Source organism: Caretta caretta, chromosome 6 (genome assembly GCF_965140235.1).
Source record: "Caretta caretta isolate rCarCar2 chromosome 6, rCarCar1.hap1, whole genome shotgun sequence".
NCBI classification, from domain to species: Eukaryota; Metazoa; Chordata; order Testudines; family Cheloniidae; genus Caretta; species Caretta caretta.
In genome coordinates this window covers 35,314,992-35,327,887 of record NC_134211.1, presented here as the reverse complement: position 1 = coordinate 35,327,887, position 12,896 = coordinate 35,314,992, and the positions used below count along the sequence as shown (strand labels likewise).

General features: G+C 42.8%; 1 protein-coding gene across 4 annotated transcripts in view; it reads left to right on the top strand.

Moving 5' to 3' along the window:
- The first annotated feature begins 355 nt into the window (after positions 1 to 355).
- GALNT18 (polypeptide N-acetylgalactosaminyltransferase 18) overlaps positions 356 to 12,896 on the top strand; it is a 387,970-nt gene continuing 375,429 nt past the window's right edge. For 2 of the 4 annotated variants that reach the window (XM_048854232.2, XM_048854237.2), the window contains exon 1: positions 357 to 1,024. In XM_048854232.2, the coding sequence (XP_048710189.1) occupies positions 790 to 1,024 (235 nt within the window). In that variant the 5' untranslated portion in view covers positions 357 to 789. Of the gene's footprint in view, positions 1,025 to 1,101; positions 1,253 to 12,896 lie in introns of those variants that run through there. The other 2 variants (XM_048854235.2, XM_048854233.2) reach the window with 2 other exon arrangements.

Sequence of the window (12,896 nt, the reverse complement as noted above, 5' to 3'; positions counted from 1 at the left end):
GAAAGTTCTGCTAAGTTGCAAACTGGGACTTAGTGTGCTCATCTTATGTCAGGGAGGAAAAAACTACTAACAAGCCCTGCACTCGTCCCTAGACTAACAAACAGGGAGACAGTGTGAAGGAGAAATTGCCTCTTTCTCGCCCAAAAGTCTGTAGCACCGTGGGTGCCCCTTGAGACACCCCTGTGTATGACTGTGTGTGTGTAAGAGAAGCAGGTGGGCCCCCTGATATAACTCCGCCCCTGCTAGGTCTCAGTTGGTGATAGGGTGATATTAACAAATGGTCCTCCATAGCCGGTTCTTTACTGGAGGAAAGATCTGTCAATCTGAGGCTTTGCAAGCCCGCCTCTCCTGTAAGCTTTTTGCAAGATCTGATTCTGGAGCTGTGGCTGATTGCAATGGGAAGCAGCGTTGGGGAGAACAAAGTTTGCAACATTTGGGCACTTGACTACTGGTCTCCTTCATGCCCATGGGAACGACCGATTGCTAAACAGAGCAGCCAGCCGGGTAACTGACACTACTGATGACTTGCTGCTGTTGCAAACTTTCAGCTATTTTAATGCATTAAAATCCAGGATCCTAAATAAGCAGCTCCCCCAACCCGCTCCCCCTTCTAGGTAGGCGAGCGAGATTTTTATTCTGTGGACTAGCAAACTTCCTGCATGGAAATTTACTGACTTGAGTGGTCTCCGTTTTGGGCTAAGGGGAAGGGAAGGATTTTTTTTTTCATCGCACTTTAATTTTGTTTCTCTGGATCACAGGATTTTTGAAGCTATATGGAGGGATCTCAGGATGGTTTGCAACAGGAAAACCAAAACTTTAGTGTCCACTTGTGTGATCTTGAGTGGAATGACTAACATCATCTGCCTGCTCTACGTGGGCTGGGTCACCAACTACATTGCCAGTGTCTATGTGAAAGTGCAAGAGCCGATCTCAGAGAAAAAGTTAGAGGAAGACAAAGGGGACACTTTAAGGATTATAGAAAGGCTGGATCACTTGGAAAATGTCATCAAGCAGCACATACAAGGTACCACCTTCCTCCCCTCTTGCTTTCCCTCACTTCCACCCCGCTCCTCTCCGGGTCCTTCCCTTGCAGCCTTCCCCATCCCCTCCTATTGCATGGATGTGTTGTGCGTGTGGCAGATTCCGGCTGCCATCGGGGGGAGAGAAGCCTGCAGCAGCCCAGAAGAATCGGAGGCTTTGTTCAGACTCTTGTGCAGGCAGAAGTTGCCAGCAGCCTCCTCTCGGCTGCCTGGTGAGTGCCGGGGAGCGCAGGGGGCTAGCTGGAGCAGGCGGCGGCGTGGCTGGGATTAGGGCTTGCTGGTTGCAGCGCTTTGCAGCCCCGGCCGCCGGCCACGAAGGTTGCTGAGTGGAGACCCCCACCCGGGGGATGACTCCTGGCTGGGCTGACGAGTCTGGGTGAGCCAAGGGCTCCTGGGGGCCGGTTTGTTGGCGAAGCCGGCCCCCTCCGCTCGGAGAGCTGCTGATCGAGCTGCTAACATTGTTGCCGGCTGCCCTTGAGCCTGGGGGAAAGGCTCCTGCCATGGCTTCCTTAGCCTGGCGCTCTCGCCGTGGCACAGCGGGAATGAGCCGAGCAGGAGGATGAATGGGTTTCGGGATGGGGCGAGCTTTGCGGCCCCTTTAGCATCTGCTGAGCCAGCGGCGACATCTCCCAACGGGGTAGGCTGGGTGTGTGTCTTGCAATAATAAACCCGATCTCCGATCCGGGTGTGTCTGCAGGGACTCGCCAGGGCGGTCTCGGCCGGGAAGGAGCGAGGCGGCTCTTGCAGTCTGTGCTCAACCCTTAGCATGGATTTGTTGTCCGTCTTTCCCCCGCGGGGCTGCTCCGAAGGGAACGTTGCCGGGGGCTGCGCGTGTGTCTGGGCTCGCAGGTTCCCCGGGCGGCGGCTGCGGGAGCCGTTCTCTCGCTCCTCTCTCTTTGATTCGATCTCCGGGCCAGGGCGCTGGGGTGGGGGGGTGACATGGGGTCATGGGTAAATTGCCAGGCAGTGCTTGGGATCTTGCGTTACTTTGTTTTTGTGTGCTATCTGTACGTAACGGCTCCCTCGTTATTCTCCTCATCCGTGTGGGAACAAACAGCTGTGCCCCCCCCCCCTTATGACTTGTGTATCTGTTTAAATATCTGGCGGGGAGGGTAGATAAGATCTCTTGCAAGGTACTGGAGGGGAGCCCTTTTGCATTTCTGTAGCGGCAGCACTGAGGCTTCAGGTCCCAACATTAGCCTCCTTATTTCTGCCTGGCTACACATGCACAGAGCAAATCACCTGGCAAATGAGCTCTGCTGCTTTTTCCCCCACCGGTGCACAAATCCACTTTGCTTCCAAGTAGTTTTGACCTGCAGATTTTGTATGCTGGAAAAGTAAACAAACATCATAAGAGTTAGGAAAGATGATTAACCACATGGGTGCCTGAGGATCCCTCGACACATTATGAACTCGAGTTCGACCGGGATACTTTAAAGCCCTACTATTTCGTGCTGACTTCTGGGTGTACACGTGCTAGAAGATTTTGGAAGAGAACAGTATTTTTTTTAAACTATTCAATTTGCACGTGCCTTCTTTTCTCAGCAGCATTGTCTGGAACCTGGATAATTTAGTAAAACACAGTTTCCTCTGAGAAGGATGAGTGAGGTCAGTTCCTGCCAGCTCTGACTTTCATGCAGTCCTCCGGTTTGAGGAGAAATATATTCTTGTCTGAGTGGCAATGGAGTGCGCTACCGGAGCTTTCAATACTAAGGCAGGGTTTTTCAAAAAGCACCTATGAGAGTTAGGTGCATGAATGTCATGTGAGTTGGATGCCTAATTCCCTTGGACTTTTTTTGAAAATACTAGCCTAAATGCCTAATTATCTGTAGAGGTAGTTTTCTTCAAAGAATTTGTAAGGAAACATTAGTATTTTAAATCTGTATCTGCTTGCTAGCTTGGTAACTTGTTTTTTGTCTATAATGGTGAAAGGTACAATAAAACGATCTTTTTAAAGGGAGAGTATGAGAGGAATTGTATATGATCTAATGATGTTACTTTCTTTCATAAGCATTTTTGGTTTTTCATTTCCTTAAACACTATTTTAAGAAAACAGAAATCTGCTTCTCTTTTAAAAGTAATCAGGTCTACGGTTTGACAAATACTAACATTTATTAAAAAAACAGCTAAAATCAAATTTATAGAGGTTTGTATTACTCTTCTTAATTAAACCAGTTGTTCACTTAACAAATCAATAGAACATCACTATCCCTAAGTGGGAGTTCAAGTCCAAACCATAGTGATTAGGTTCACAAAGGTGGCTGCTACTGAGCAAAAAAAGATTTATTTTGTATCTTCAGCTCTATGACAGTTGGGGTCACAATTTTTCCCCATTGACTTCATTGGGCTTTGGATCAGCCTTTTGATCAGCATCAACAAATGATAAATTTGGAATTTATTTCTTTATATAGGATAGATCATCCTCCATAATGTCTGTGGACTGAGTTCTTAAAGTTATCTGTAGTTTGCCATTGAGCCCTTTTCACTACTTTTGTCTATTGGAGAATATTCTTATGGAAGCTCTGAGTGCCTCAGCTGTTTTGACAGATGTTGACAAGACATGGAATTAGCAGGGGCAATAGAATCCCATTCTTTAGGGTCGTCTCCAGTTGCCAGGAAACCGATAATGGAAATATATCTTCCACAAGGGAGTTGCCCTGATATTTTATTTTAATTTGTTTCCTGATTGAATGATTTAATTAGATGGAGCCTGGGAATTCCTTGGGAATATAAATTGCAGCCTTGTAATATTTTACCAAGTATATTGGAAACAAGAGGGTGGGTGCTTTCAAAGAAAAATAATATGTCTTTGAAATAAAGGTAGCGTAATAAGCAAATCATTAGTCTGGAGACATTTTTGTTTCAATGAGAGAGAGATGGGGGTGGGGGGAGTTAGATTGAATAGCGTGAGAAGGTAAATACTGGGCGAGATCCTGCACTGGTCAAAAATTGAATGAATGGGTCAAATGCGGAAGACACAGGTATTCACTTACGATGTTGTGGACTTGTTCACCATCAGCCAACACAGCTGTGTACCTACAGTTCTCCAGCAAGTGTTCAGGAGTAACTGCTTGTCATCAAAATGGTGGTTATGCACTTTTTTGTTTGGGTTCTAGGAGGTAGCATAAGGATGTTTACCCTGAGTTATATCCGCTCTGCCCACATGCACATTTTTGCCCTGTATGCAATGATGCAAATTTGGAGTACACAGCAAGCTCATGGCCAACCTGCTTCTACTTGGAAAGTTGTACAGATGCATGCTGCCATTTCTGCACCTGTGCTGCCTGTGATGTGCAAAGCCTTTTTGCTCCTGTTTCCATAGTGGGCAGCCTGATGGAGGATTGGTCATCTGTGGCTTAGCTGGAGAGACAGAAATGGCACTTTGGTGAGAGGCAGCATGATGTAGGGATTTGAGCTTGAGGCTGCAGGCCATGAACCCCAGAGCTGTATTCCCAGTTCTGCCACTGGCTTGTTGACTGTCCTTGGGCAAGTCACTTCACCTTTCTGTTGTCTCTGTAAAATGGGATGTACTCACCTACTTTATCTACAGCAGTAGGTCATAAGGATTAAGTAGTTAGTGATTGTGTAGCATTTTGAAAAATGTAAAGTGCTAAGTATTATTATTGCCATTATTTCTGTAGTAGAAGGCCTATATTGCACACTAGGCTATCCACAATAAGAAGTGTAATTTCCACTTCCTTTACAAGTTTGCAAACAAAATAGCATATTGTTCTTTTGAGAAGATTTGCGTGTATGTGAAAATGAGGAAGCCACCAGATAGATAGTTTTATGCATAATCAATCTTTTTTTATGGTTAAGAAATGAATGTGGCAAATGTATTATTTTTTTTTTGTGCCTTGAGCCTTATTACTGGACAATATACTTTAAAGGGTTAAGGTTAATGAGTATTGTAATGTTAGTGGTTCCAGTCTGGAGTTTGCAATTGAAATCAAATGTCTCAGTTTTCATGAAGACAGTTCATTCTCCCAAGTCTACAAGAAACATACTACTAACCAAAAAAAAAAAAAATCTCATTTTTACTAAATGCAGTACCAGAGTACTTCACAGCACATCGCTCATCTTAATAATGCCTCATCCATTTACTCTGGCACTAAAAAAGAACTCGCCTAAGTTGCATGCAAACTAAGAAAATCTTCTGAGCTGATCTATTGTTACAATATAAATATCAGACAGGCTGCGATGACAAGACAAACAGAACCAACAATAATAAGCAAGCAATTTAGTGTTTTCTCCAGCCTACTTTTAAATGTCTTAGGTGATGGAGAGACTAATATTTCCTTTGGAAAACTATTCTACAGCCACACAGATCTCACCCAAAACTCTCGTGTTTTTTTGCTTTCTGCCCTGACCTGTTTATGCAATGGCATTTTGTGCTGTTGAAAGCTTCCCAACTTCTGTCCCAGAGGTGGCTGCATTTCTGTGTCAAATGAAGAGATCCTGGAATGTAGGGGTGTATGAAATCAACTCACTTCTGGTTGCTCTGCCTACACGACACATATATGCAAATTTAAATAATGCACGAGTGTGCAGTGACAGTTAAAAAAGAAAGTGGACAGTGGCATCTGTGGAATATGATTCTGGTTTAAAATCTGTTTACCAGCCGGTAATTACTCAATGACCTACATGATACTAGGAGTTCAATCCCTGGTGCTTGAATGCTGCTGCATCTGACATTGTTTCCAGCTTCCCCATCTCTTCTGGAGATACCATGTTATGAAGCAGCAGTCACTGTTGTAGACGTAACTCTGCCAGCAATATGTTGAGGACAAAGTGGATATGGTGGTTTCTGACCTGCTTTCTGGAATGAGTTGCTCCATTCTCCATGTCTACTTCCCCCCCCCCCCTTTTAATTTTTTTATTTTAAATAGAAGATGTGAGTCAGCTTCTTCTTTGGGAAGTGTGCTGTACCTAAACTCTGGTGCAGCTAAGTATTCTTTGCAATACATTTTAGCTGAATGGAAACCTCTGTACCATTCCATAAAACCAGGACCACAGGATCTGAAATAATTCTCAGCACCATCACCAAATCCCTCTTAGTTCATTTCCTCAAGCACAAAAGCAACTAACTGTATTTATCACTAAATTATAATGTAATTTATTCCACTGAAAGTCCAGTCAAGGATAAATCTGGGACAAGTACATGTTCCGTTACAAAAGGCCCTGCTACATGTGTAGTCTTTATTCCAGCAAAGTAGCTTATTGAAGTCAAGGGACTAATTGTGTGAGGAAGAGCTACTCTGGTGTGTTAAGGCTTTGCAGGATAAGTCCCATTAGTTTTCTCATTTATTTTTTCCCCCTTAGGCTATGACTGCCTGGCTCATTCTAGGGTAGTGCATATCAGTGGAGATTTGTGTGAGTTCAACTGTCATATCTTCCCATGCTTTGCAGCGAAAAAGTGGGTGGTATAAAAAGAAACCAAGAACCTATTCAAGTGGCTTGAGCTAGAGGAGTGCAGCTCACTATATCTGTGCTCACCAACATCACTGTAAGCCCAATATATTCAAGGGACAATAAGCAGAAGAGTTAAGAATAAGAAAATTCACTCTCCAGCTGATTCTTCTGCCATGGATTTATTTTGCAGTGGCTGGAATACAATGACCCAAACTGGACATTTTCCGGTTTAGCTTTATTAAAGTAACTATCTTGGATCCAATCTTATGACTGCAGATAGGGCATTTCCTTTTGTATTATTATTACTCGATAGATTTGCTTTTGACAGAATCTGGTTCTCTGATTATTTGAAGTAGGCCAGTTCACTTGTAAGGAATTTGTAATGGAAATGACAATGCTAGTAGAGCAGGAATTCTTTTTTCTAGTTTAAATTAGTGAATTTTCTAAAAGTTTTGATGGTAAAAACTTCTTTAGCTAGTTGTGTGGAAAGATGTGATTTGTATAGAGCATCCTTTTAGTAGCTGGAAAGGCCACTGCTGTTTGTTGATGGGGAAATGAAATAGACAAAGAATTTGCTGTGAGTTTTTCCTTCAGTAACTTTATTTATAGCTGTTAGGGTGAGTTGCAGTATTTGTCTCATTCTTTTGCCTTACAGGCCACATGTTCAAATCCTGAGATTTCACTGGTTTGTATTGCACAGGTTATTGGATTGTGATAGAAAGTGCATGAATGGGTCTGACAGCAAGTGATGTTGTTGGAAAGACACCAAAATAAACATAAAAAGAACTTATGATGGCAATAACCATAAGTGTATTACTCTGGAGGAAAACATGGTTAAACACAACAGCATTATTAAATATTTTGCTAACTGCTTTTCAGTTGCCTGTAATAAAGATTATTAAATATGTTCCGTTACAAAATGAAATCAATAATAGTCTTTAAAAGGAGTATTTAATGGTCTTCCTGGATGCATCAAGTGTTTGGGAGAAACCAGACTACATTTTGTTTTTGCCCGAGTTTTTTTCCAAAGTGTGTGTGTGCGCACAGTAAGCACATGATGGTTGGATGAGGCCTGCTGTATGTTTAGACTGGAGTCCAAGAATGGTCCAGAAAGTTTGTGATAATAGTTAAACAAGAAATTTTGAAATCAGATTAGGATTCTCTCAATCAAACTAACCTATCACTGTTCATGGACCAGATTAGAAAAAACTAAAATTAGAGTTAATTTAAAAAAAACTTACTTAACTCCTTAGGGTGAGTGCTTTGGAAGGCACACTTTGTAATGAGGCTGGAAAACTTCTACCATCTCAGAATACTACTCCTTTTTTTCCTGGTGATATTTATGTTGTTGCACCCAGTTGGAGCTGAGTACTGGACAACTTCAGGAATTTTTTTTTTAATTAGGGAAGCAGAGGATGGTGGCGTGATTACTGCTGTTCTCTAAAGTGTTACATCACTCTGCAAAGAGAAACCTGATTCACTCTTGAAAATTCCTCCAATCAAAAACCAAAGGCAGCCTGACAGTAGTGTTCACAAGCTCTCAACGTACACTCAGCCTGGGTGGTAATGACTGGTTATCTTGATGTATGAACAGTAGTTTGAGTTATTTGGAAACAGCAGAAAGAAACTTCACTGGTGTGTGGCCCTATGGTTAGGGTGGAAGATAATGAGCCAGGAGAACTGGGGTTCTATTCTTGACTCTGCCTCTGTCTCACTGTATTTGTCTTGGCCAAGTTTCTGTATTTGTCTCTGTGCCTCAGTTTCCCTGTTTGTGAAATGGGAAACAACATGCATACCCCTCCCTTAGGAAATCGTCTGAAATGCTTGAATAAAAGGTGCCATGGAAGTGCAAAGTATCATTACAAAGAGACTAGAATACTTATGAGCATCCCTGACATATGCACAGGACAGAAATGAGAAAATGCCATTTCTTCAGTAATCTGAAAACAAAAAAGGTGGGATGACATAACAGGCAGAAAAACAGAGATGTGATAGGCAAGCCTCCAACACTGAGGTATCTCACGCTGCTTAATATATTTATGTTTACAACACCCTGGGGAGTGGGTAGCTGAGGCACAGAGAGACTAAGGGTAAAATTTTCAGAATGATTTAGGTAATTAGGCTCTTAAATCCCATTGACTCATCACTCAGACTTGGCTTCTAAGGGCTAGATTCACAAACGTATTTAGGTGCCTAAAGATGCAGCGAGATACTCTCATGGTATGAATACACAGCCCATGGCAGCGGGTCTCAGAACCCCACTCAACAGACTCAGGCTCACAGGGCTTGCACTACTATGCTTAAAAATAGCTATGTAGCTTCTACAACTCAGGCTAGACCTAGGGCTCTGAAGCCTAGGGATGGGGTGGGCTTCAGAGCTGTAACATTAACACAGCTATTTTTAGCTCCGTAGCCTGAGGCTGCCTGCCTGAGCCCTGAGACTCACTGCCACTTGCTGTGTCGACCAACATACCTTCAGTGGGATTTACAAAGCACCTAGGGAGGTTAGACACCACTCCCGTTGAAAGTCCATGGTAGGTAAGTGTCTAATTCAGATTTGTAAATCTCACTAGATGTGTGTTTGCATCTTTGGGCCAAATTTCAGAGGTATTTAGGTGCCTAAAGTACCTCGGTCAATTTTGAAAATTTTGCCCTCAGTCTTTGGCCTGAGGCCACACAGTCAGTCTGTGGCAGTGTAGGGAATTGAACCCAGATCTCACAAGTCCCAGGCTTTTGCCCTAACTATGGGGCCATCGTTCCAATTCCAGAGTTAGTGGAGTAATTTTATGTCACTATAACACAGATAAAAAGGAGTATTAAAACAATATACCCAGTACGCATTCAGTCATTCCTAAACCAACATCGCACCATTATTGCAAACTCTACAGAGCAGGTAATCTACCGTAGAGAAGAGGGTTCCTGCAGGCTAAGCTTGATGATGACATTTATTTTTGCAGTAGTAGTGTTGGGGGAGTGAGAACACCCCAAAGGAACATTCGGTGTCATAGTTAGCCAGGGCTGAAGGAGTTTATTCTCTCTTTTACATGAGTTTAGCATTCACGGAAGTTAAGAATATTCACCTCCTCTGCAATAGATGACAGGATTTGAACCTACAAGCACTTATTCCCACAGCACAACGCATTTTGCTACACCAGAAGTATAGAGACTGAAGGCCGCTGTGTATCTGCAGGTCTAGTCCAGCATGGACAGGAGCAGGGCAAGCTTTCCCATGTTGGAGGGAGCCCCTTTAGGGCTGAGAGGATAACTTTGTGGCCTACCCTTTGCACCCTTAGCCTCTCTGCTGTGACTGCTAAGAGGAGGGGTACGTTTTCTGCTGTGGACACTTGCTCAGCAGAAGGGTCTGTCATCAAGATTATACTAAGAAAAGTTACATAAACTGCATCATGGTAGGATAATTGAGCATTGCCCACAACAGTGCTGAGAGGTAAATAGCAGAGTCCCCTGAGGCAGACTACTGTACCCCTTTCAGGAGTCTGATTTGTCTTGCATAGTCCAAGTTGCACCTCACTCAAAAACTACTTGATCACAAAATCAGACATAAAAAGACAAAAGTGTCACAGCATGCTGTTACTGCAAAATTACCTACTTTCCAATGTTTATCATATAATTCTAAAATAAATCTATTGGAATATGAATATTGTTACTTGCATTTCAGTGTATAGTATATAGCGCAATATAAACAAGTCAAATTTTAGTTTGTACTGACTTCGCTGGTGCTTTTTATATGGTCTTTTGTAAAACTAGGCAAATATGTAGATGAATTTATGTACCCCTGGAAGACCTCTGTGTACCCCCAGGGTACAGGTACCCTGGTTGAGAACCACTGCCCCAAAGACCTGGGACCAGTGCTGCTTAACATATTCATAAATGAGAGAGGGGGTAAACAATGAGATGGCAAAGTTTGCAGACGATACAAAATAACTCAAGATATTTAAGTCCAAAGCAGACTGCAAAGAGTTACAAGGAGATCTCACAAAACTGGGTGATTGGAAAACAAAATGGGAGACGAATTTCAGTGTTGATAAGTGCAAAGCAATGCACATTAGAAAACCATAATGCCAACTATACATACAAAATGATGGGGTCTTAATTAGCTGTTACCACTCAAGAAAGAGATCTTGGAGTCATTGGGTTTAGTTCTTTGAAAACATCCGCTCAGTGTGCAGCGGCAGTCAAAAAAGATAACAATATTAGGAAAGGGGTAGATAATAAGACAGAAAATATCATCATGCCATTACATAAATTCATGGTACTCCTACCCCTTGAATACTGCAGGCAGTTCTGGTTGCCCCATCTCAAAAAAGATGTATTAGAATTGGAAAAAGTACAGAGAAAGGCAACAAAAATGATTAAGGGTATGTAGCAGCTTCCATATGAGGAGAGATTAAAAAGACTGGGACTGTTCACCTTAGAAAAGTGATGACTAAGGGAGGATATAATAGAGGTCTATAAAATTATGAATGTTGTGGAGAAGTGAATAAGAAAGCATTGTTTACCCCTCCATGTAACACAAGAACCAGGGGTCACCCAATGAAATTAATAGGCATCCGGTTTAAAACAAACATAAGGAAGTACTTTTTCATACAATGCATAATCAGCCTGTGGAACTCATTGTCAGGGGTGTTGAGAAGGCCCAAACTATAACAGGATTCAGATAAGAATTGGATACATTCATGGAGGCTAGGTCCATCAATGGCTTTTAGCCAAGATGGTCAGGGGTGCAATCTCAAGCTCTGGGTAGGCCTAAACCTCTTGCTGTCAGAAGTTGGGACTAGCTGATGGGAGGAATTGCTTGATAAATGCCCTGTTTTTGTTGTTCCCTCTGAAGCATATGGCATTGGTCACTGTTGGAAGACACGATACCGGGCTAGATGAACCATTGGTCTGACTCAATATGGCTGTTCTTATGAATGCCAGTGAGAAACATGGTGATAAAGAAAATATGGTGATAAATAAAAAATCATGAGCCAGATCCTTACCCTGATGTGGCAGTCACAAAGACAACTTAATTGGCTCCCCAAATATTCTCCCGTCATGGTTGACATTGGGCCAGTGGAGTGTCTTTTACCAGCCTTTGGGGCAGTGGCTGTGGTTGAGAGAAAGAGGGCTTAGCCAGGGAGCTGCTATTAGTAGCTGGTGCAATTTAGGGTAGCCTTGAGGCTGTGTTAAATTGTGCCTTAAAACGAGTCCAGAGATTGAGGAATGGTTGCATAAAAGTAATTTACGCCTGCGTTATGTGTAGCTAGAGCTTGGGATTTTGCTTCAGTTCTGGAATAGAAGCCCTGGAGATGTTGTTAATAGGTGAACTATTTCACTGAACTCGTACATCAGACCTAATTCTTTAATTTGCTTTTTAAAATCTCCAACTGATCTCTACACTGATGTCTTGACCTATCCAAAGTACCATGACTTTCTGGAAGTTTTATGTGTGTATTTCTGCATCCTGTAACACACTAACCCTAGTCACTATCTCCTTCATTTGCCTCTCAAATTACCTAGCTTAAAGTTCATCTCTCCTTCACCTACTTGTATTGAAATCCTCATCCAGCCTCCTTTCAGCTCTTTAGATAAAGCACCTAGTGGTTTGTACTGAGATCAGTGGTATACTCGTCTGACTGGTCCAAGGAGGAGTTTGCCATTTTGTCTGTGCTCTGCTTGGCATTCGTAGTGTAATAACATCTCATTTTCATTTTCCTAGTAGATTTCCTCTCCTGACCTGGCATTCTGTTACAATTAGTGAGCTGAGATGCTTTTTTAGTCATGTTTTGGGTTTTCTGAGGCCAAGCTAGAAGCTGATTGTGGCCATTGCAGTTCTCCAGCACCACCTCTGGTTAAAGTTTGAAGATGAGTGAAATAGGGAAAAACTTACACTAGTTTTGATAGGGAGATGGGAGCTCCACTTTGCCATTTGGGAGCATCTCTTTTAAACCCAAATAAAAATGTATCTTCCCAAAACAGTGGCTCTTCCCCTTTCTCTACTGCAGCTTTGTTTTTGTTGTTTGTTATTTTATTAAGAGTGGCAGCTATGGGCCCCAAATGAGATCAGGCCCCCATTTTTGTAGGCATTGTACAAATACATAACAAGAGACAGGCCCTGCCCTGAAGGACTTACCGTCAAAACGAAAACAAGAGACAGAGGGCTGGAGGGGAAACAGAGTCATAGAGGTCAGTGGCAGAGCTAAGGGATATAGGACTTGTCAAACTGGATCAGAGCTGAGGTCCACCTAGTCCAGTATACTGTCTCTGACAGTGGCCAGCACCAATGAATTGCAGTATAGTAGTGGATAGAATGCAGTGAATAACCTGGACCTAGTTCTATGGTGGATTCATGTTCCTTTCAAGCTTTTCATCCAAGATGCTTCAGAGGAGGGTGTAAGAACTCTACAGTAGGTAGATGTGGGATAATCTGCCCCCCACATTAGG